A 24041-nucleotide genomic window follows, 5' to 3' on the forward strand; every position below is an offset into this window, starting at 1 on the left:
CACAGTGAGTTGGGATATTCGAGCTCTGCACCCTCGGAGATACCAAGGGAGGCATTTTCATCTTCCTCAGGAGGAGGTGGGCTTTCAGAAGGCAAAGAGTCCAGAGGAAGAAGACCAGAGAGACTGTCAGGTTCTCCAACAGGACAATCATGGTAGGCCGATTCAGTTTCTTCTTTTGACGCTTGTGGTGGAGTGAGAGTTTGGGGTTGAGCCTCATGGTTTGTTTCAGAAGGCAAGCTAGGAGATGATAGAAGGTCACTCTGACACTCAGTTGTCAGTTCCTCAAGACCTGCCAAGTCCTTGTTGTCCTCAGGTGATTCCACGTTAGGCTCTATCACCTTGACATCTAGTGCTTGGAAGTCCAAAGATTTGATCTCCTCATCCTCACTTTGATATGGGGTCACTTTATGAAAATGCTCTCCTGAATCATCTGTCTTGTTCTCTTCTTCAGTTTGAATGCAAATGAGTTGATGCTCAGCGTTGAGTTCTGCAGGATTGCCTTGGGATGTCCTGGAATTTGGATCTAGAAGCTCCAGAGCAGTATCAATGGCATCTTCATTGGTTGAGTCACATGCTAATTGCTGTTGTGCCACCACTTCATCTGTCCCATCATTGGAGGGTACATCGCTGAGCTCACCATACTGTGAAGATTGTCCCTTTTCATCTTGGTCTTCCTCACTAACCTCAAACTCAGGCATTGCAGTGGAATTAGATACATCAGAAGGCAGAGTTGAAGGGTCAATGAGGGGAACCAAAGTTGGCAAATTTTCCAGCGATATGGTTTCCGGCTGAAGTGTGCAATCGGCGATCAGATCGAGAGTTCCTAACTCAACATCTGGAGCTTCCTCAATCTCTGAGAAACACGGTAGCACCTGAGCAGCTAAAGGTGGTGGCATAAAACTAGGATTGGACTCTTGGGCATCAACTAAGAGAGGATTTGAAAAAGCAGGAAGTAGAGTGACATCATTGCTGATGTGACTCTGCTCAGGATTGGTTGATTCTTGAGTGAACCCACCTGGAGGAACCTCCAGCATGTCAAACTGATGCACATTGTCTATTCCAGATTGGCCGTTAGTCCCATCTATGTTCAGAGCATTGAAGACCTGCTTCTGAGGTCCTGAAAAGTTATCAAAAGCAACACTAGGACTTGGATCTTCATCATCGAATGTCGTTTCCTTACTTTGGTCTTGTGACTGCTCCTGCTTGGTGGTTTCTTTTGATAGCGTCCCTTTCATTTCATTTGTGCTTGCTTCATCTAATCCCTTGTCTGCATCTTTCTTTTCAGCTTGCTCCTCCAAAGATTCTCCTGCAGTATTTTCATTCATAAGAGTCGTTTTTGCTGTATGGTCCACGTTCAGGCTGTTCATTGGCAAGAGATTTAATTCAATGTTTTGATCAGGAGGCAACTCTTGGCTAAGAAGACTGCAGGATTGGCTGGAAGAGGCGGGACTATGTTCCGGACTCGTTGTGGATCCCAAGAGGTGAACGTGTTCCTTCTTGGGAGACTCAATGAGTTCCATTTTGACAACAACGCATGTTGTGTCAATCACTAGAACATCTTTTTCCTCATCTGTTTCGGGGCCTTGTTTGATATCGAGTCTTCTGACTCCCATGCCAGGTGGACTCTTATTCTTTTTTGTGAAACTTGGCTCCCTCCACAAAGGATATTTGGCTGACACTGACTGAGTGGCTCGTCTCTCAAATGTAGACTCTGTATTGTTTAAGTTATTTGGGCAATTGTCTGTCTTGTCCGTCTTTTGCAGTTCTTCTTCTGGTAGCCCAGTTTTTGTGCAACTTGGTGTCATCTTTGTAGGTTTGAGTTGCCTGTCCCCAAAGGTCAATGTGAGTGCCTTATTGTCCACTTCATCTGCCACCTTGGATGTTTGGATATTTTCACCAATGATAGGTGAGCATTTTCCAAGATCTGGATTTGGAGTGTTTGTTTGATCACTAACAGTCGTGGATGGGTGTTCTGTTGGACCTGCTATCCGAGACACTAAACAAAAAATTGTCAACCCACCTGTCTTCTTGTTCAATCTGAATTTCCGTCCTTCGATCACTTTTGGGGATGATTCCTGGATTATCTTTGTCATAACTTCTTGTGAGATTCGTGGATACGTCAAATCCTTGTGTGGAATATGTGCATTGTGAACTGGGTTCCTTTGGCAGCCTTCTAACTCGTGGCAGAGTTTTTGGCTCCTGTCTGGTTTATCTTGCATCTTCTGCTGCCAATAGTGGGGCATAACTGATGAACCTTTATAGGGAGGAGGTGCAACATAACCCGGGGGCTGACTAAACATTCTCCTTTGGATCTTTGCATTGAGTTCCATCACGTGGCTCACATCGAGGGCTTGAGCTGGACTAGTTTGTTGCTTGACCGCTTCTTCCCACGGTTCTGGATCATCTCTGGTGCTAGCACGTTGTCCAACTTGCTGCATTGCTGCCATACGAGACTCTAACCCGGTTCGTCTGTTCTCCAGGAACTTGTGGGAGGCCCCCCTAAGCTCCGCCTCTATCCGCCGCCTCCTTGGAAGGGAATGGCTGTAACGAGCAGCCCAGGCTTCCAGCTCTCGGTAGCTACTGCTGTCTCTCTTGGAAGACTCCCTGTAACGAACAAGATTGGCGGGCTCCCACCTCCTTTGCCATCCTTCTCTCTCATGGTGTGCTCCCACCACCTGTCCAGCTGTTCTAGCATCACAAGATCCAAAGTCTCCCATGTTCTGCTGAGAATGATGACTCCAAATGAAAGGTTGTTGAGGAGAATTGGAAGGATACACCTGTGGCTCAGTCCAGGTGGTGCGATGTAGTAGCGTTCCTCCTGTTCTTGATCGAGGTAACGTCCAGTAGCTGGACTCTCTGAAATAATTCCGCTGCTCGTCACGACTATCTGGAGGATAATATGCTGCCTGATGTCTTTCATGATGGCTGTGTGGATTTAAAAAAAAAAAAGGAGAGAAAAAATATCATAACCTAAGGTGAGCTTCCTTAATGCTATTTTCTTTCACTGCCAGATTTGGAACTGCACCAAAATATTTTCTTCTTTTCATACCTTTTTATTTTTTTCCACAGCTGTATGACATTTGAAAATGTTAAAAGGTTACTTAAAAACGACCTGCATAGATTTAATGGTGGCCACTTTTTGACCCCAAAAAAGTAAAATATTTTTACCTTTTAAGGTACTAAGAAAGATCACATGGTTGGCCTTCATTTAGCAAAGAAAACAACTAAAAATGAAAAACTTCTCAATGCATTAATAAAGCACGCAAGCAAATATCATCTACTTCTCCGGGAAAATCTGTCTCCAAAAACAAAACAAAACAAAAAAAAAACACCACCCCAGGCAATATTACTTACTGTATGTAAATACTTACTGATGTGTATAATTTCTGCCAGGCACTGTATCATATCTGGTGTACTGGGGCAGCAGCTCTTGAGTCTTGGGCCATAAATCCATAATATGTTCACTTGATCTAAAATATAAAAGAAAATCTCGTGCTTTTGTGGTATAGCAGTTAATATATTTTAGGTTCTGTTTATTAAAAAAAATGATCACACATACCTTCAGTCAATGATTATAATTTCCTCTCTGCTTGTGAAGTATGACATGAGAGGTCCAAATAGGACAACTTGTTTTAAAGAGGTGGGGGTGGTCAGTCTCCCTCCCACTCGACACACCCACACACACACACACACACTAGTGTGATGCCATCAGGTATTTCAAAACAGCTAAAATAGGCTCAATCTTTGTAAAACTAACATGTTAATTTTTTTTTAATGTATTTCAATTGTTTAATTTGTCATTAAGCTGCTATATTCATATAAATAGTCTCCATAGTCTTTCATTACCTTTTCCTATTTACTGATGACTAAACGCCCTGCACAACGTGATCAGCTGCATGGAACTGTTGGGATCAATTGCTTTGTCGACTCGATTATAGCACAAGGCCAGCGGATGCCGTACCTCCCTTTTCTTCGGAACTCTCCAGCGTGACAAACAGGCTTTCCTTTGCTGAACAGAAAGTCAGTACATCAGCAGAGTGAGGGGGAGTGCGGATGAAGCATCAGGAGCAGACAGTGAGCCAGAGGCAGAACAATCTGTTGATGTCGACAGAATAGTTGGTGTGGAGGGAGTCATCATTGTTAGGGGTGGCAAATGTTTCAATTAAAACTACAATCAAACATAGAAAATACCAATGCATTTGTTTTCATCATTCATTTTATTCAATAGTCATTTCAATAATCTCACAAGCAAATTGAAAAGAACACATCTTTGGTATATTAAGACTGTGAGTTGAAATAATTAGTAATTCCGATTGTGTAAACAATGATTTTGAAATTGTCGATTATTCGTACCTTGAAGGAAAATGGAATGCACTACTTGTCTTTAAGCAAAATTCAGTCTCAACTGTTTTTTTTTTTGTTGGAAATAACATGAGAATGGTTGTAGTAAGATGTGCTGCATTACACCCTAGCAACACTAGCATCAACACGAGTTCCAAAAATGTTTCAGCATAATAATGACTTAATTGTGCTCCCCATAACTGATCAAGGTAATACATTGAAATGCCGATCCCTAATTTGAATATCAAATGATCACAATCTGACTGCTTTAACAATCAATAAGAAGTAGTTATATAACTACAATCAGTATCTCCATCATGAAGATTATTTTCATCGTTTCTCAAGAGAATTAAGTAAACATGAAATGTAGAATATGCTTTGTTTGAAATTTAATCATAAATTCCAGCCATTCATTTTGCCCTATTTACTCTGGAGTGGAGTACTATCCAAACTGGTCGCTGGGCAATTGCAGGGCACATAAAAACTGACAACCATTCACACTCACATTCACACCTAATTTAATCCAAAATGATCCAATTTTGGAATGTGGAAGAAAAGCAGAGTATCTGCAGGAAACGCACATAAACTTGACGAGAACATGCAAAATCCACACAGGAAGTGCTGAGTAGAGATTCAAACCCAGACCCTTTCAACTGTGAGACAGATGTAGTACCGACTATAAAAAAAATGTAAACTAACTTTTTAAAAATTATGATATAAAAGTGACAATGTGACATTTGCTTCTTATCCAAAATTGTTAAATCATACCCTTGGTAAAAATGTCGGTGCTCTTAACGGGCTTTTCTAAAAGATGCTCTATAAATATTAATGTTTAGATTGTCATAGCGGTGCACAAGTTGTACATTAAATCTTGTTGGCAGATGCTCTTTGAAAAATGTTGCCGTCTTGTGCTCTTTCCGCATTTTGGAGGAGAGGTAAACCACACCTTTTTTCTTGCACAAATGAGCCAGCGTGTCCACTAACAGTGGAAACAGTTTGGGGATGTAAACGATATCTGCGCCCAGCACCAGGTCCCAGTCTGAGGGGAACTTCATGTGGTCCTCACCCCAGGACAGAGGGAGGACAGTGGGAGGGGCAGATGGCCAACCGCTGGATGGCATGTTGGCACAGACATTGGCCTCAAGCTGTGGAAGAGTCATGGGAAGGTCAGTGAGGGTCACATCTGCACCTAGAAGTCAACAGAAATAATCATTTGTATTTTTGTGGATAAAACATTATGAAATAGAAATTGGATATTTACATTCATGCTTCAAGTGACCAAGGTTTCTTCTCTATCGCACAATGTGTTTTGTTTTTTTAATGATCTGACGTGACGTCACAGGTGCGCTCAACTGAGGTAACGGTCTGCCACCGTACCGCATCACATACCGAGGCGAGCAGCCACAATGCCAACAACACCAGTTCCCGATCCCAGTTCGATGACGCGTCTCCCACGCCACTCCACACTATGACCCTCAAAGTATCGACACAATTGTACTGCCTGCAAGTGTGCACACACGCACATACGCACGCAGGTGCAAAGTTAAAGATTGCATTGTTGCAAAGTCGACATGAGGTCATAAAAGTAAGACTTACGGATTCCCACACTGGAGCAGCCACGCCGAGGTTTGCACCGAATAACTGTATGATGCTCAGCTCTTGTCCCATTAAGTTATAAACGCTGTCCTGAGAAAAAGTGTCAGTGAACAAACACTCGTCAGCGGGAAAAGGGTCATCGTCATTCATGCAACAGCTCATCGTGCTTGCTTGATTGATGGAAAGAAGAAAATTGTTTCGGGTAAAAACAAAAACAAGAAAAAAAAAAAGAAAGAAAAAAAACCATACAAGTTTAAAGTCCTGTCCAGTTTATTTCCTGGGTCAACTAGCATTAGCTATTTAGCTAGCTCAGCTCGTCAGTGAGCATTTCGGCGAACAGCGGAGGCTTGAACTTGATGGATGCCATCCGATTCTTCATAAGATGCGAATTGACACTTCGGTGTATTAAACACACTATTTGCAATGCATTCGTTAAAATTAACAGCTAGTTTTTGAATGGCCGGAGGACTTTTATTTTGAAGGGGTAATCATGTTTATGTTCCGGGCCAGACGAGGGTAAGTACAGACGCTGTCACCACGTGTACACTTGACACGTATTCAAATTTCTTCAGTGTACACTGTACACGTATTCAGTTTTCCTCAGTAAATTTATGACCGACAGTACATGCGATGGTCCTCGTTTAACGCGGAACTGTATGTAAGTCGAACAGCTTAACAGGTGATACATTTACGCACTGTCTTTAGATGGGTAGAAAGTTCAAGCTCTAATTCAACCCCTTATAAATTGGGGCCAGACCAGAAATTGACCCCCCCAATTTTAACTTGCGCATTGATTGCTCCTACTGTTGTAATTCCTTTTCATATCACTTAGTATCCTAACTTGTCTCCACTGGGGTACAAATTCATAGTTGTCATAATTTAAAAAAAAATTAACAGCACTCAAATCAAGCTACACCATCATCGCAGGTTTATTTTCTTTAGAAAAAAAAACTCCATACGAGTACCACTTGCACATTTCTTTCCACACACACAATTTCACATTGACAGAAATGGTTTAACATATATATTTTAAAAATGCATTGAAAAGCTTCTACCATCACACGCCAAGTGTGTCCTTCACACACTAAGAGACTCTCATATCAGAAGAATTCTCTGTGACGTGTCGAATACTTGCTTGACAATGACAAGTGCTTTCAATACAAGGGGGTGGGAGAAACTCCAGTTCTGGCATTGCAGAATGTGACTTTTAGACTACCCTCCGAGGGTTGACAAAAAAAATGGCGGCTTTGACAATGTTTAAGAGGGCCACCGATGATGGCGGCTAGTCGCTAAGCAGCTCATTTACACTGTTGAGGACACAAGCTGAGAAGCAACTGGGTTGGTGTGTGTTGTTCAAGGACACTTGTGACAGGGGTCACGCTGACCCAACAGTGGAGTACAGATTCGTCAAATAAAGCTCTTCATCATATCAGTCTTTATAGATCAACAGAGCAAGAACAAAATAATACCAGACTAACATAATTCTGTCTCCATGGGTTGTCTGGGATGGGTCACATTTTTTCTGAGTGGAGTGATGAACGTGAAAATTTAAGTTACTTGTTTTACCTAACATACAGTATTTCCGCTCCTGTTGATCATTTGTAGTTTTAAAAAATAAATAATTCTTTTCATCATACAGATGACAGTAGTTTAACATGTATCACCTTCCTCTTGCTCAGGACTCAAGAATGTGCAAACTGCAGTTAATAAAAGATAGCACTTAATGCAGAGACCACGAAAAACAAAAAAGATTTCGATTCGGATGACAATGGCTGATTTGAAAATGACGGAATGGATCAGGCCAGCAGCGATACCTGCCACCACTTGATTCAATCAGAACATAAAAATGTTACGTGATCAAAATTTGAACCCCATTTTCACTTTGGAAAGTAAGCAGAAACCACTCCGCTGCACCAACGTATCACGCTTGTCCTGTGCCGTAAAGTGTTTTGTCTTGAGAAAGATGGACAGATACGCAAACATGGTGAAGTATCAGCCTCGCTAGGCAAATATGCGCGAGTCACAATCATACTTGCTTGTTTCTTTGATTTAAAGAAAAACAACAACAACATCTTGGTACAGCCCAAAGCACACCAGGAAACCGACATGAAATTTCATGATTCCTGCTTGGTGTGAAGGCCTGTCGACTTGGTTTTGAGCAGAGGTCCACAACAAACACTCACACAGAGAGCAAAAGGAATGTAAGATTAAAACTTGGTTGAAAAAAGAATAATAATTAGAACCATGACTATGACAAAGAGGATCAAAATGACCAGCATCTTCCTGTTTTTCTTCTGGTACTGCTCTGCCTGCAAAGCAGAAAACATCAGATGCATTTCGGCTCCCGTGTGTCAAAAGTACGTATCGGCGGTCGACTTGGCTTTTACCTTTTGTAACTGTTTCAAGCCGTCATCTGTTTTGACACCCGCTTGCTCTACATTGAAGTCGATTCTGTCCAGAACGGTGCCCTGGAGGAACAACAGCAGAAAATGTGACCACTCGAATTTGGAATTTAGGTGCTATGATTAGGCTTCTTCTTTTGATGTCGTTACCTGCTCCACCACCATTCCGGCCAAATCCCGGAAAATCTCATTCAGATCAGAGATGGATTGAACGATCTGTCTGATTTCTCGCTCTCGCTCTTCTACCATGACTGTGTTCTGCTCAGCCAGCATCAGCTGGTCATCTGTGAAGCCCTGAAACGGAACCGTTGGATGGGGGAAAAACATTTGAATGGAACAATGTATGCAATTGAGAGTTGCTAGTTTTAAAGAATTAATATTTAGTGTCATTTTCTGTGAATGGTAGAGGGATTACACTGCTTCACTTTCTCTCATGAGTCACTAACGTTTGGACTAATGTTTGTTTTTCTGCTATTATTTATTTGCATGCAGTTCACCTGTGCAAATAATCCCCAGCCGACATGACGCCGGGCCATATGACATCACTTTAGTTAGCGATTCCACTTGAGTTACACACCTTGTCATACAGAGCTAGATCTTCGTCCTCTTCCATTAATGGTCCTGAGTCAAAAAAGTGCTTTGATCGCTCCTCGCGATTCTTCATACCTGCAAGAAAATGTCACATGTATTCAACATTCTTCAGCAAACAAAACCGCGACAGATCGAATAACAAATCATACGTTTTAAGTAGCTGGACTGCGTGTGCCTGAAATTGAGGGACAGTTCCTGTAGACTCTGTGCCAGCGACGAGACCACGTTTCTCAGTAGCCGCTCCTCCTGCTCGGTGCAGTGGCCACAGCGAGACTGCAGGCCCGTTACGGCTCGCTGACATCGATGGAACATCTGTAGTACGAAAGGAACCGTGAGCATTTTAGGACAGAGTTCTGTTTCCCGGACACATATTTCACATCTCAAGGCACACGACCAGACAAAAATGGCACAAAAATAAGTTACAAAACTTGACTGCACTTTCTGCCATCATCAAGCAGAAGAGCATTTAATAATTCTGGCCAAGCCGCATACCTGCGTGATCTCCTGTGTCGTGATTTCGATTGCATGCTCCTCTTCACTGCTGTCATCCAGCGTGGGCCGATTCATGTGCTTGTCGTGAAGCAAAGCCAGATCCTTCATCTTCTGGCGAACCCGTGAGATTTCATAGTGGATCTGAAAGGTATTCAAAGGGGAGGCTTCAGCGCAGTCACACGTGATGTGGATGAGTTCTGGAAATTTTTGATTACCTCGTCAATGCCCTCTATCCATTTGGGGGGCAACTTCCTGGTGAAGCCGACGGCTGCTTCGGGATCTAGGCTGATTCCTGACACCAACGCCATCCGATCGTCAGTCAACTTGAAAACAAAAAATGGCTCAATTTCTATAATACTGAGTACATCACTCAAAGTATCGGGGGGAATAATTGTACCAGGAATAAAAACAATGGTACCTCATCAAGTTCCTAGATTGATTGGCAGATATCAGTGAGGTTCCATCCAATAGAAGGTAAGAAGAAAATGGAGAGGACAGAAGCAGAACAGAAGTGAGCCCCAGAAATTCCAGCAATGACCACCAAGCAAGGCTTACCACAAAGAATTACTTTCTAACTATATAAACACTGTCAAAATTTCCATCAGCTTCAATTTACGATTACAAGCTAACATACAGTGGAAGTTTAACATTGGAGAATCCTAAAAATTATTTTGGGAAAAATAAATATCCACAATCTTAAAATTTACCGGCATCAAGAACTACTTTTTTTTAAAACAGTGAAACATTTACAACAGCCAAAGCATACTACAAACACATACAGACAACAGCAGGAGCAGATTAAGCAGGCAACATGACATCAAAAATCAAGTTTAGATGGCCACAGTTTGTTTGCATGTACAGGACAATCGCAGAAAAATCAAGAACACATAAATAATGAAGCTTAAGAGCCTTGCTGTGGTCTACTGCTTTTTCAGTGCAGAAAGCACTTGGCTCATCATGTGAATGCTCATCACCACAATAAATACACTTATCTCTTGGCCAGGAAAATCGTTGTTTGTAAACTAATATCATAAGTCATTCCTGAGGTGAAATACCGTGGCAACGACATAACAATAACAGGAATAAAATAAATTTACGAGACAGCCATTCTACTCTAATTTGGCTAGCACAGTACAACTGGCTATAATAATGCAAACACACAAACACAATAAATAAATGTCAAAAACGATGCAGACCACTCACCGCAGCATTGCTACGTGTACTCAGACGGGGGTCGTTTGTACTCACTTGCTCAGCCAATATCTGCCGGTTTTGGATCGCATTGTTCCGCAATAACAAGAAGGCATCTGTCAGACGCCGAGTGGCCATGACTAGATAGCTACGAGTTTTAAACACTGACAACTGAAAAGTGTGTGCGGCTCGGCAATGTCTAGCTATCTTTAGCTTTAGCCTTGCTCGTGAAAAACAATGAGGGGGAACTCGGGGTAAAACGCCAACAGGACAGTATAGCGTTGTAATGCGACCTATTTAGTTCCAATACATTACGCCATAATGAACAAACATGACTCCGAAAATACTGATTTATTGTCAAATTAGCGACGTCGGTCCTCTTGAGACTGATACCGGAAGACGCATACACCTGCGTCTGCGCGAAGTCGTTCTTATTCTATTATGTTAAACTGGCATTACAACTAAAATACAGCGCGACCTACTGGGCGGAAAAATATCAACAATGTCATAATAAAATAAAATAAAATGTTTACTTATTTTAAAATAATTTATAAATAAGGCGTTACTTTCCAATTACCCTGTAGATTCTACAGATTCTAAACGTGATGTCACTTTGGATGAAATATATATATTATTGGTTGCACAAGTGACTCTCTCTAGTCTTTCTTTTTTGGAGTTTGCATGTGCTTCCCTTGCTTGACAAGGTTTTCCTAGAGTGCTCCAATTTCCTACTACATGCATTCATAATTCAAGACTCCAATTTGTCCATAGGTGTGAACGAGAGTGTGACTGGATGCTTGATCAGGTAAGAAGCTATCAATACCCAACAATTACTGTCAGTCCCCGTCTATGGTGTGAAAACACCTTTCATCAACGACAAATGCTGTGATTGTTCAGGTTTGGAATTGCCTTTTCTTTCTTCAAGTATTTAAATTGCCCTACTCTGTTATCAAACAAGGCTTTCACTTTTTACAGTAGTAAAATCCTGAGTCAACATTTCTAGTTAAAAGCAGCATTGGCAATTCTGTTTTGTATCGGTTTATTCCACCATTACTGTATAAGCAAATAATAAACCCTTATTGTAAAGTGGTACTCATTTTATTTTTGATTCATACGTTTGTCTATAAATGGAAAAGAAAATCAGTGCTTGCATTATCTTCATGAATTCCCAGTGAGAGGGTTGGCACTCACACTCATCATGTGGTAACAGACTCCTCCTCCTGCTGCATGCTTAATCCCTGACATCCTTAAGGCAGACTGGACAGTGGCCTGTTGCTGAGCAGAGTTCCGTGATCACAAAATCAAGCTGAGACAAGGTGAGCAGCTTGGATGGGTTGAGCCTCATGGGTCTAAAACATGTGCAGAAGAGTCAACTTATTCTAATGTATTGTTTGTCTGTTCTCTTGTCTCTCGTTTTAAATGTTACATTAATTCACATGATCCTGATTGACATTTGCCATGTATAATTTGAAGTTGTCTTTGTATCCTTTGGTGAAAACCACTTTCTTGATGCAAACGTTTCACTGGGTTCTTTTACAACTGAACCGAGAGGGGTGTGTTCAACTTATTACTTTTGTGTCTGGCTTCAGGAATGGAGGGGAACCAGTTTAAGTAGTCAGTTACATAGCCCGGAAATTAAAACCTGTGAACAACATATGCATATGTGGCTCTTTGCAGGTGTAAAATTTCTCTTCTTCATGTTTTTGTGTTGCTTTGTCTCCCTCAGATAAAACATGGCCTCCTCTGAGGATACAGGAAGTACTCTTACACCTGTGGATTTTATCCAGCTGCAAGAATACATGCAATGTAAGTGTCACTGTTTGAATATTTTAATAATCAGAAGTGATGTTAAGACTGTTTTAAGATGTAAAAAATGAGTCACCCCCCCCCAAAAAAAATATTTTAATGTGTACTGGTATGAATATAAACATTAGCAGGGGTTGCGTGTTACAGAAGTATTTTTTTTTTCAAACTACGGATAGAATGGAAATTTTAGTAAAGCAATTGACTTTTTTTTTTTTTTTTTTTACTTATGTTTTCGCAGACAGCAATTTGAAGGTGAAAGACGTTATCAAGGAGTTTCAAAGTGGAGGCCGGCTGGCCCAGCACAGCTCTGGAGAGGTTAGTTATACAGATCGGCTTTTCTTTCACAACAATATGTGCAGCCCCCTCAGTGTCATGATGTCTTTGTTTGATTTTTGGGGGGGCAGTATGTGGATGCAGAAGGATTGAGCCTCTTCCTCAAGACTTATCTAGAAGTCGATGACTTTCCTGCAGATTTGTGCCACCGCCTTTTCCGTTATTTCCAAAATGTTGAGCAGAATGGCTCCACGAAAACAACCGAGGCCAAAGGTGAATAAATAGATGGTTGATGCACTTGCACACCACAAATCTGCATCTCTGCACTCCACTTCACCTAGGGTATTATTTTCCTCATTTCAAAAACTTATTTTTCTCATAATACTTCCCCATTCATTCCCAGTGGGACATTCAACATAAGGATTCGCATCATAGTTCCCATTTGAAAAAAAAAAACCAATTCACTGAAGTAACAATTTCAACTCACCAAACATAAATTTTCATTCAATTTAGTTATCATTTATATTATTCCGTAGCATTCAATGTCATTCCATATGCAATCACATAGTGTAGAGGATTTCTTTGACTTGACATTCATGTTATGAATAATTTCTTGTGTTTCTGTCAGGCGGTGTGCTTCTCCGTGACATGTCCTGTTACTTCTCAGTGCTGGAGGAAGGGCAGCCACGGGAGAAGCTGGAATGTTGGTTACCTTCTAAATGTTTTGCTATGCATTTCATCTCGTGAGAAATAATGTTTTTTTTTTTTGTGTGTGTTTTCAGTTACTTTTAAACTTTATGACAAAGATGGTAATGGACACTTGGATAGCGCTGTAAGTTTTTCTAATCACAATCGATGTGCTCTGTAAAAACAGTTCCAATGAATGGACTCTTTAAGAAACACAAATGTTTTTGGGTTTTTTTGTTCCTCCATCAGGAAGTGGATCGGATCATCACACAGATGATGCGAGCGGCTGATTACCTCGGCTGGGATGTGACTGAGCTCAGAACTGTAGGAGCACTCTTTTTTTTTTTTTTTTTTTTTTTTTTTTTACATAGGGCTAATTCGATGACTGGACACAGAGGTCACATTCCCTGAGCAAAAAATGTTCACAGTTGTGTTTGCAAGCTGTCATACTGTATGTCGATGATACAAAAGCAAAACATTTCAGGTTACCACCCTAGTCGAAAGCCTTTGACGAAAAACATTTTTTCCGAGTGTGTCTAGGTGCTCAAGGACATGATGACAGCAATTGATGTGGATGCCAGCGGTACTGTCACACTGGAGGAATGGCTGAAGGGAGGCATGAACAATGTGCCTTTACTTGTTCTGCTTGGACTGAAGGTAAACCAAACCATGGCTCATTCCTGACCTTGCTACAATTCCCCTGTCTTTTTATTCCTCCTCCACAAAGCAGCAGCGCTTCCTTAAGTGTTTGCTTCCCCACCCATAGGTGCCGCAAAGGGATGGGCAGCATATTTGGAGAATGAAGAATTTTAACAAACCCGCCTACTGTTGTGTCTGTCAGAGCATGCTGCTTGGTCTCAGGAAGCAGGGACTCTGTTGCACCCGTAAGAGCACCAAGACTCTACAAGGGGTCTGTTTCGGGGATTCCCAAATTGGGACTCAAAATAGAATGCGAGACAATGTTAGTTATTTCAGTTCGTTTGAGTCCCGGGCAAGAACCAAATTATTATTTTTGAACTGAAAAAGTTGGGGGAAATCCTTCTATTGAAAATATTGTGTGATTTTTATCTTTTTTCAATAATAGTTTTGATGTTCTCTACCCTCAGGTTGCAAGTATACTGCCCACAGTCATTGTTCCAACAAGAACGGTGAACCTTGTGCTCCCACTTTTGTCAATAAAAAACAAGAACTGAGGGTGAGAAGCCTGAGAACTATTTCGTTCCTCGCATTTTGCTTGGAAATATCGTTTGCCACCCAAAAGTATTTTCATAATTGGCCACCCAAAATAAATATTCACATCACTATCACACATGTAGATACAAAGTTGAATGAAGATAAAGTCATCACCATTTTGCCTCAGGCGCCATCTCACGACTGGGTCAGATCCGACCGCAGCTCCAAGTGTCAAGTTTGCAAAAGGAAGATTAAAACTTTCGCTGGAAGACGTTGTGTGTGGTGCCAGCAGATGGTGAGAAAATGTGACTGGATTATAAAGGATAACTACAATATATTGACACGGCTGTGTTTTCTTGTAAGCGCCATGATGAGTGCGTCTATACCGGACTGTCCACCTGCAGCTGTGGGCCATTGAAAGATCATATCCTCCCACCATGGGCCATCTATGCTCATTCCAAGGTAGAACGCCAAACTCTGCTACATTGTATTCCTGCATAGTTAAGTTGATTGTTTTGTCTTTTGTTTCTTCAAGGAACAGGACACCGATCTGTTGAACGTGACTCCTGATGGGAACATCTTACAGGTTACCGGTCATCACCTTTTTTCATACGTGTCCTGCACCTATCACTTAATGAAGGAATTAAAAAACTCTTGTATAAGAATGGCAAGACCATTTTGAAACATATGTAAAGATTGAGAATTTTTCTTTTCTTCCTCAGATTGTCCCGATTCCTGACATTCACCCACTACTGGTATTCGTAAACCCAAAAAGTGGAGGAAACCAGGGTGAAAGGTACATTCAGATGGTAGCAATTATTTTGACCATTTGGTGGAATTCCCCTTTTCATATCCAGACAAAACAATTAGGAACACTTCCAAAATGTGTTCATTTTATTATGTGTGGTTCCTCTACAGAGTTCTCTGTAAATTTCAGTACCTGCTGAATCCACGTCAAGTGTACAACCTTTCAAATGGAGGTCCCACCCCTGGGTAACAAACACACTACCCTGTAACAATTGTGTGTACTTTTATTCACAATGTTTTTTTTTTTTTTTTCCAGACTCCATTTCTTCCGCAATCTTCCCGACTACAGGATCTTGGCATGCGGTGGAGATGGCACAGCTGGGTGGATTTTGGATGCTATCGGTGCAGTAGTATTTGCTTTAGAAGACGTTTCACATGTGTGATCATAAAGAATGCACGTTCTTGTGTTTTCAGACAAAGCTGACCTCCAGGTGAGTCCGCAAGTAGCAATCCTGCCCTTGGGTACCGGCAATGACCTGGCTCGCTGTCTGCGCTGGGGTGGAGGTAAAGACGTCAAACTCAGGCAAACATTGATTCATATGCAATTTGACCTGTCATGCATATTTCCTGCTTCTCTTCTAAGGCTATGAAGGGTCCGATCTGAGAGAGATTCTGAAGGATATTGAGTCAAGTGAGCTGATTCAAATGGACCGCTGGAGCATTCAGGTGACACCAGATGATCCTAAACAAGTGGGAGACTCCGTGCCCTACCAGATCATCAATAACTACTTCTCAGTAGGATCGGTGAGTTATACTCTGTAGTGTTGCAATATTTGAACTTGAGTTGTAAGCTGATTTCTTTTTTGGTCTTCTCATTGAGCAGGATGCTTCTGTTGCTCATCGTTTCCACTCCATGAGAGAAAAATTCCCTCAGAAGTTCAACAGCAGGTGAGGATGATGGACTGAGTATTGGTTTAAAAAAAATATCCATGAAGTGGCAAGTTCCCGTGTCACTGTTTGCTAAACTTTTTCTTCTAATGTTGAAAAGAATGAAAAACAAGCTTTGGTATTTGGAGTTTGCCACATCCGAGACCCTTCGTTCGTCTTGCAAGAACCTGACAGAGTGTCTCGCCATTGAGGTGAAAGTTTTTCTGACAGCCATGTGACCTTTTTAGATAGCACCATTCATTCATTCTTCGTTGAACAGTGCTGTGGTAAAAGTCTGGACCTAAGCACCACGTCGCTCTCGTGCATCGCTGTTCTCAACATACCCAGCATCTACGGAGGCTCCAACCTGTGGGGCGAGTCCAGTAAACCAGATGGTACACCACGTGTGCAAAGCGATGAAGTCATTACTGATCCAGAAGTTCTTAAGACAACAGTACAAGGTGGATTTGATTTACATTACCATTCTAAAACTGTTTCAAGAGACTTTTCGACTTGAAATCTCCACAGACATGACCGATAAGCGTCTGGAGGTGGTAGGCTTGGAAGGGATGATAGAAATGGGTCAGATCTACACTGGACTGAAGAGCGCCGGGCATCGATTGGCACAGACGTCCCAAATTACAATAAGGTGGTGTGCTTTTATCCTTAACACCTAAATAATTGCTTTAAACTAGAACGATTAACTAACCTTGCCACTCCTGCCTCGCCTAAATAGGATATTGCAAACCCTGCCCATGCAAATTGACGGAGAGCCGTGGTTGCAACCTCCTTGTACAGTAAGTCTATTTTCATAGTCACTCATAAATTCACTGAGATAGAATGTGCAAAATATGAAGCTTTGTAATGTAATCATGTGTTTGTGCATTTATTTTAATAGTACTGTGGTCAAATAAAAATAATATCAAACTAAATTACAAACTCCAGCAGTGTAATAGAGGCCATCGCAAATAAACGGATAAATAACTGTAAAAGAAGCATTCAAATCTGAAAATAAGTCATTGGTTAATTTTTTTTAAAAATTGCATATATTTTATTAGCCACCAGGGTGCGACATACACCTCATTTCAGGCATTTCCTTACACTCAAATACATTCCGATTCAGGGTAAAAGGAATCGCGCATTTAATTGATAAGAACATCAATCAACATTTAATAATTTTGACTGCTTTATCACACAAGTGAGCAATACTTTTGGGATAAAAAGCATCCACCGTGTGCCGTTTATAGCCTACTACATCATGTATCATTCCAAACAATTTACTTTTTGACTCAACCCAAGCCACCTGTTGTATTCCTTTATTCCAGATCCACATAACTCACAAGAACCAAGCTAACATGTTAATGGGTCCACCGGCAAAGCCATCCGGTTTCTTCCACTTCAAGTAGAAACTATTTTTGTTTCCACAGAGGGACCCCGGACGGCAGTATTCCATAAATAACGCAGAGATACTCTGTGTTCTTTTAGATAACATTTTATGTCTGCTTTCTTTCCCTGGTTTTCTAAACTGTTGCAATTGTGTTAGTACTAGTAAGGATTGTTGGCAATTTTAAACAATGCAACCTTTTGTTGTGGTTGAAATACATTTTCTCAACACCAGCACATGGAAAAAGGTACATTTACATGTGGCTTTATGTTTAAATAGATATTTTATTGGGTTTTATAGCTTTCGAATGACATGCTTACTTGCACTTAATGTATTGTATAATTATATTTATTTATGTATTTTAATTGACAGAATGGGGGAAATTGTTAAATGACCTTAACTCATTGGACCTTTTGGTGTGATGCTACTGTTAACTTACCCTGTGTTCTTGTCTCACATGTTTTGTTTTTCTTTTTTTCAGCCAGGCAATATCTGAAAAGATTATAATGAAGTAAACATGTAGCTCTTGGTTTTAAACACTATATTTATACACATGCTTGTGAATTATGTTTCCCTTTCATGTGGTCTGCCAATTGAATATCTTAATGCTTATCTCTCCTGGCAGAATTTCAGGAGACGTGCTTGGCAGAATGCATGGGTGGGGAAGGAGGACTAATCCAGAGTTAGTGAGGAAAAGAAGCATGGAGGAGGATTAATCCGAAGTAAATGAGAGGGAAAAGTGGAACTTTACGTGGGAGGTTTAAAAATTTAGAAGAGCCTAGCTATAGGAGCAGACATTTTAAATGGGAGCATACATGTTTGTCAAACGATAGAAAACAATGCGTTCTCCTCAAACATTGGCGTCTGATCAATTAGAATTGATGTCATGAAATATTGGGGAATATAAATGTATGATTAAAATTGACTTGCATGATTAGAGAAACATTACACACTTATCTTCATATTTATAAGTTCATCAGCAAAACAATTTCTTCTCACACTGAACAATCACTCGCACTCTAAAGAGAAACTGGATCGCACCCTGGCATCCCCTGAGAGGGTTCAAGTGCGCTTTGTATTAACTGCTTGGGACTGATAAGTTATGACATTAACTCATGCTTCAATTGTTGCTGACAAACGGGCATTTACAGCTGTGGCAGTGCCGTCCATTATGCAACTATTCAAATGACGACAGTGTACGACAATACAATTAAGCATCTCTTTAATTGGGGAGTATATCACTTAGTGCAATCAAGTGTTGTGGTGTTTTTTTTCTGCGTGTGTGAAATGTCTGACATAAAAAGTCTTATCTTCTTGCAAACAGCTCTATTTTTACTGACGTCCATTAATAGTCCCACGTGAGCAGCAAGTTAGTGCTTTATATTTAGACCGCGAGGAGCATGGGCGTTTGCGTCAGTGGAATCCCGTGAATGCGTCACTCATATGACGTCTGTGGCGATTGCCACATGATTGGCTGTGAACCGGAAACCAGCCCTCCTCTCCTACCACCGTTTTAGGCACGGTCCCGCCTTGTAGTCTCCACAGCGTGATAAAACAAGCAGCACATGGAGCGTCCCGCGTGGATCTGAACTGATGCGTGTGTGCGTGAGTGTGTGCGCGCGCGCTTGTGTGAGTGGGCGTGTGCATCAGCGGGGCCTATAAAGTTTATCCTTGGAATACATGACCAACATCAGAATTTGGATATTTACGTGAATCAGGTCAGTGTTTGATATATATCATTTGTAATAGTGCTGTTTGCGTCATATTATTAATTTATACCAAAGATGATACATGACTATAAAAAAAAAAAATCCCCTCCAAACATCTTGGTCCTCATGTAGATGAAGTACGATTTGAAGTAAATTTGTCTTTTTCTCAAATGGAATGACGCTATTGATTATGCAGTATGTGTTTGCAGAGTTTAGGGAAGCCTTTTTCACAAAGTTCCCTTTAAAGTGAGTCTAAGCCCAAGTCTAAATTGCAAAAGCCACGTTTTAACCTTCAAACCACATGACTTTCCTACACTGTCCTCACCATGTCCCGAATCGATCCCCAAACACACACCTGTGGAAGTACGTGCATAACCAGGCTTTGCCACCTTTCCCACTTCAGATGGCACTGGGCCCTTCCTGTAATACAATCTGCAGCACTCCCTGGTTTAGTCCCTGTGAAAGAGGGTTGCCCTCCACTCAAGGAGTTCTTAAGAACATGACCAGCCAGTAACACAATATCTGACAGGATCTGACGGCTCCGCCGGGCCAACGTCTACCCTTTCTAAAGAAGGCTGAGATGCCTTGAAGCCAAGAGGGCATAATGGGAAATAAGGCATTCAAGGGGGTAATAAAGGAAACAGAAGGCGGGTTAGGATTACTGACTATAAGGAAAACCTAGTGGCCTCTACGGACAAACAAAGCGGGATCTGGTTTCAAAACAAAATTTTCCCATAGGAAATAATGGAAGCAGAAATAATCTTTTCCAGGCTCGAGTGTCACATTTGTTGAACCAACTGTTCAGGAAATGTCTTAAGTAACAATTGGATACAAGTAGTAACAATTGGGTACGAGTATAAAATTAAGTTTGCTACTGTTAATATTCTGACATAAAAGCAACACACAGCCTTTAAGTGCGAGAGTTTGGGCTCATACTTATATTTGTTGTCATTACGACTACACCAATACCATCCACTGTGTATAATCTGTACTGGGGACATTGTAATTTCCTAGGGATGTTTTAGAACATAGAACATAGAATATGAAAATGCAAACACTTGTAGAGATAAATAGAAAAAACCATTTTCATGTTGATATTTATCCATTTCCTACCTTGTTACATTCTTGTCTCTAAATGTGAAAACCATGATCAACGTCATCACATGGACAAATAACATTATTTATGACTACTAACATGAGATTAAATGTAATTTGAGCATATTTGCTATTTAAGAAGTGTATATAAGTACTAAGTCACTTAAAGCTACACTGACACCTCACATATCAACGTATGCAGGCACTGACCTGTATTTGAGTGATTTAGGGCCGAACTCCTCCGACGTTGTAACTAAGATGCTTGTGCGGCAGTTTTTCATATGCAACTTTTTCAAAGCACGTCCACACCAGACTTGTCTTACACCTGAGTTTTGTTCGAGTGCTAACTGATGTCATTGTGTGCCCCAGCGATGCCCTGTGTACAAACACAGCACGTATCCCTGACCCATGACACCCACTTTGGCTCTGACCTCTTAAACCCTGACCCGGGCGCCAAGTTGGCGATGGACATCGGTAGCCAGAAGGAGCAGCTGTCCACGTCGTTGTTACCCAGCATCAATACCTTAGTGGGAAGCGGCTACATAGGGGAGTTTGATGCTTTTTCCTGCAAGATTCCCGCCTCGGCTTCCACGTCTACACTATCGTTCGGCCAGAGTTCAGTCGCTGAAAGTTTGGACTGCCAAATGCAGAACCAAGCCTATAAACTGGATGACCTCCAAGTGTATGGCTGTTACCCAGGCTCATTTACACTCAGTTGCATCGATGAGACTCTGTCGTCCTGCGGCTCTGACTACTACGGCAGTCCAGGCTATCCTGCCGCTTCCCCCCCAGCAACGGGCTTTCAGACACTCTGTGCACCTCTATGGGATTCCACTTTTAGCACCTACAACTCAGCACCTCAAGCTGATAAACAGCCCTCGTTTTTCCCCTTCAGCCCCGCACCGGAGCAGCACTCTCCCGTGCTGCCCCACCATGATGCTCCATTCGGTCAGGACGAGGCTTTTTTCATGTCTCCTCAGCAGCAAGTGTCTTCGCTCCTTTGCCCCGTCATGTCTATAGAGCACGGCGCCAGGCTTGTGGAGGGCTCTGCCAAAATCCACAACCCGGCTCTGAGCGAGGGCCGCTGTGCCGTGTGCGGAGACAATGCATCCTGTCAGCACTACGGGGTCCGTACTTGTGAAGGCTGCAAAGGTTTCTTCAAAGTGAGTGGAAGGAAGATAAGAGATTGTTTTTATATTCAATTATAAACACCTTCGAAACTGCTAAAAGGGAAGCGATAACTGAAACCATAATAAAAAAAATATATACTAATAAAATAAAAATACAATAAAAAAATACATAAAAAATGAATAATAAATCAAATAAAAAATAAAAATTCTCCATACATTTTTATTGACACAATTCATCTCCCAGTCCGTTCTGAATAGTCCGAGGTGACCAAATATGGTTCCTTGCCCAATAAAGGGCTACTATTTTCCCTGTAATTTTAGCATGATAAACAATCCATCCGTAGTTATTTATACTTTTTTTTTCTTTTTTTCCCTGACAGCGAACTGTGCAGAAAAATGCAAAATATGTTTGCTTGGCTAACAAAGATTGCCCAGTGGACAAGAGGAGGAGGAACCGCTGTCAGTTCTGCCGTTTTCAAAAATGCCTTACAGTGGGAATGGTTAAAGAAGGTAACGTAACGTCATCCTCGCTTGGAGTTTTCACTGACTAACGCATGATGATGGCCAAACCATGGTCTGTAATGACAATCTTGTGAAACCAAAGCTTGGAATGAAAGACACATGTTAGATGAGATTTACAATGCCAGCTGCAGAAAGAAATGGATATACTCTAGCAGCTGTTTTTTTTTTTCCAAGTGTCTAGTGCAGCCATGTGAAGGACACAAGCACGCGCTTGAAGTCTTCCTCTCATCCTTTATGTCTCTAGTTGTCCGGACAGACAGCCTGAAAGGTCGCCGAGGGCGTCTGCCATCCAAGCCCAAGACGGTAGCCGAGGCTTCCTCCACCACCCCCAGCGTCAACATCATTTCCTTGCTTGTACGTGCGCATTTAGATTCCAACCCGAGTATCGGCAAGCTTGACTACTCCAAGGTAAGTGCTCATGTTTTGCCGCTCTTTCTGGTTGCTATTTTGCATGCAGGGCCATTTCATAAAATTTAATCAAATTAAATAAATTTATTTATTTATTTATTCAATTTTATTTAATTTTATTTAAATTTATGAAATGGTAAATTTGCCTCCTCTTGCTCCTCAGTACCAGGAAACCGTGGACAAGGTATCGGAGAAGGAGGATGCTGGTGACATCCAGCAGTTCTATGACCTACTAACCGGCTCATTGGAGGTCATAAAAACCTGGGCTGAAACCATCCCGGCATTCTCTGACTTTTGCGCAGAGGACCAGCAGCTACTTCTTGAGTCTGCCTTTGTTGAGTTGTTCATCCTACGCCTGGCAAACAGGTTGGCTGCATTTAAGAACCAATGTATTATTACTTGAGCTGGAGGATGAATCAGATTCAGACCAACGTTGCAAGAAATGAATCCAAGTATAATGAATGTAGCATTGTTTAATACATGATATCATTTCATTCCAATGACTTTCAATTTTCCAGATCCAATCCAGAAAAGCACAAACTGATCTTCTGTAACGGCGTGGTCCTCCACCGACTGCAGTGTGTTCGTAGTTTTGGGGACTGGATCGACTCCATCATGGATTTCTCCCAGAGCCTTCACCGAATGAACTTAGACATCTCTCTGTTTGCGTGCCTTTCAGCCCTCGTCATCATCACCGGTTCGGCCGTTTCTTTCCTTTTCACACTCATTGCTTATATGCCAGAATGGTGTTTCTCATGCCGTGACGTCTTTGACTCTTAGATCGGCACGGCCTCAAAGAACCCAAACGTGTTGAAGACTTCCAGACCAACCTCATCTCATCTTTAAGGGCGCACGTGAGTGGAAACCGATCGGAAGTGAGCCGAACCCAACCCGGTTATCTCTCTCGGCTTCTGGGTAAGCTCCCGGATCTCAGGACTCTTTGCACACAGGGCCTGCAGCGCATCTTCTACCTAAAACTGGAGAACCTTGTCCCCCCTCCACCTATTGTGGAGAAAATCTTTATGGATATCCTCCCATTCTGAATCCAAATGAACTCATAAGGAGATGGGAACACACCTTATATGATTTTTGTTCTTTTGCTGGTGCTAAAAAGCACTTTACCTGTCAACTAATATATGGGACCTTATCTACAGCGGCGAGCTTTAAAGATGCATGCAGAATCTTTACGGAACCGTGATGGTGTAATATAGCAACCAAGCACTCTGGAGAAATAATGTCCAGTGTGAGACGTCTTCATGGCTGTGTTTGGGTACTACGGAGAGAGCTGAACTGATATTAGTGGTCATATATTTTGTGTGCATATAAAAAGACTTTATTGCTGTGCTAAATGTGTAAATGTTGCCATGCTCTGCAACTCAAAACAATGTTAGCATTGCAGTGTCAGTGATGGTAGCTAAAAGCCAAGACACAATTTGCTCAAGAGGTTTCTTGGTCTGTTGGTTCCACTCAAAAAAGAAACACAACCAGATTAACCTGTTACAGAATCAAGAGAGACACACAACAATGGTTGCAGAAATGTTCTTTCACCTCTTTTGAGAAAACAGTA

At 41.6% G+C, this 24041-nt stretch overlaps 4 protein-coding genes and 1 long non-coding RNA gene across 10 annotated transcripts; 2 read left to right on the forward strand and 3 right to left on the reverse strand.

Annotated features, from left to right (window-relative positions):
- Positions 1 to 2842: 2842 nt before the first annotated feature.
- Positions 2843 to 3627, reverse strand: LOC119123648. Its single transcript, XR_005098112.1, has 3 exons — positions 3560 to 3627; positions 3372 to 3470; positions 2843 to 2925 (listed from the first exon to the last, which is right to left on the reverse strand). It is a non-coding gene; the product is annotated as an uncharacterized LOC119123648 (long non-coding RNA).
- Positions 3628 to 4673: 1046 nt separating this feature from the next.
- Positions 4674 to 6187, reverse strand: LOC119123635 (EEF1A lysine methyltransferase 3-like). Its single transcript, XM_037252898.1, has 3 exons — positions 5938 to 6187; positions 5731 to 5842; positions 4674 to 5530 (listed from the first exon to the last, which is right to left on the reverse strand). Exons 1-3 carry the CDS (start codon positions 6097 to 6099, stop codon positions 5133 to 5135), a joined length of 672 nt encoding a protein of 223 aa, XP_037108793.1. The 5' UTR covers positions 6100 to 6187; the 3' UTR covers positions 4674 to 5132.
- A 655-nt stretch (positions 6188 to 6842) lies between these two features.
- stx16 (syntaxin 16) lies at positions 6843 to 11050 on the reverse strand. 4 transcript variants are annotated; one of them, XM_037252886.1, is made up of 9 exons: positions 10626 to 11050; positions 9841 to 9852; positions 9638 to 9745; positions 9423 to 9563; positions 9080 to 9242; positions 8917 to 9005; positions 8490 to 8633; positions 8325 to 8405; positions 6843 to 8246 (listed from the first exon to the last, which is right to left on the reverse strand). In XM_037252886.1, exons 1-9 carry the CDS (start codon positions 10749 to 10751, stop codon positions 8145 to 8147), a joined length of 966 nt encoding a protein of 321 aa, XP_037108781.1. In that variant the 5' UTR covers positions 10752 to 11050; the 3' UTR covers positions 6843 to 8144. The 4 variants fall into 4 exon arrangements, with proteins under 4 accessions (XP_037108781.1, XP_037108783.1, XP_037108782.1 ...); XM_037252888.1 differs by having other exon boundaries at positions 10671 to 11049; XM_037252887.1 differs by lacking the exon at positions 9841 to 9852.
- Positions 11051 to 11823: 773 nt separating this feature from the next.
- Positions 11824 to 18152, forward strand: dgkab (diacylglycerol kinase, alpha b). 3 transcript variants are annotated; one of them, XM_037252821.1, is made up of 25 exons: positions 11879 to 11929; positions 12203 to 12232; positions 12340 to 12419; positions 12658 to 12734; positions 12824 to 12965; positions 13321 to 13395; positions 13475 to 13524; positions 13629 to 13703; positions 13920 to 14036; positions 14146 to 14263; positions 14486 to 14574; positions 14740 to 14847; positions 14916 to 15014; positions 15088 to 15138; positions 15275 to 15348; positions 15471 to 15545; positions 15616 to 15701; positions 15774 to 15863; positions 15943 to 16103; positions 16183 to 16247; positions 16348 to 16438; positions 16507 to 16687; positions 16755 to 16875; positions 16963 to 17023; positions 17552 to 18152. In XM_037252821.1, the coding sequence occupies exons 3-25, from the start codon at positions 12347 to 12349 to the stop codon at positions 17630 to 17632; spliced, it is 2160 nt and encodes a 719-aa protein (XP_037108716.1). In that variant the 5' UTR covers positions 11879 to 11929; positions 12203 to 12232; positions 12340 to 12346; the 3' UTR covers positions 17633 to 18152. The 3 variants fall into 3 exon arrangements, with proteins under 3 accessions (XP_037108715.1, XP_037108717.1, XP_037108716.1); XM_037252820.1 differs by lacking the exon at positions 12203 to 12232 and having other exon boundaries at positions 11824 to 11929; XM_037252822.1 differs by lacking the exons at positions 12203 to 12232; positions 16755 to 16875; positions 16963 to 17023 and having other exon boundaries at positions 11824 to 11929.
- Positions 18153 to 18311: 159 nt separating this feature from the next.
- On the forward strand, positions 18312 to 23664 carry LOC119123608 (probable nuclear hormone receptor HR38). Its single transcript, XM_037252839.1, has 7 exons — positions 18312 to 19328; positions 20784 to 21577; positions 21925 to 22054; positions 22311 to 22474; positions 22638 to 22840; positions 22993 to 23171; positions 23255 to 23664. Exons 2-7 carry the CDS (start codon positions 20786 to 20788, stop codon positions 23515 to 23517), a joined length of 1731 nt encoding a protein of 576 aa, XP_037108734.1. The 5' UTR covers positions 18312 to 19328; positions 20784 to 20785; the 3' UTR covers positions 23518 to 23664.
- The last annotated feature ends 377 nt before the right edge of the window (positions 23665 to 24041 follow it).

The sequence above is a fragment of the Syngnathus acus genome, chromosome 5 (genome assembly GCF_901709675.1).
Source record: "Syngnathus acus chromosome 5, fSynAcu1.2, whole genome shotgun sequence".
Taxonomy (NCBI): Eukaryota; Metazoa; Chordata; class Actinopteri; order Syngnathiformes; family Syngnathidae; genus Syngnathus; species Syngnathus acus.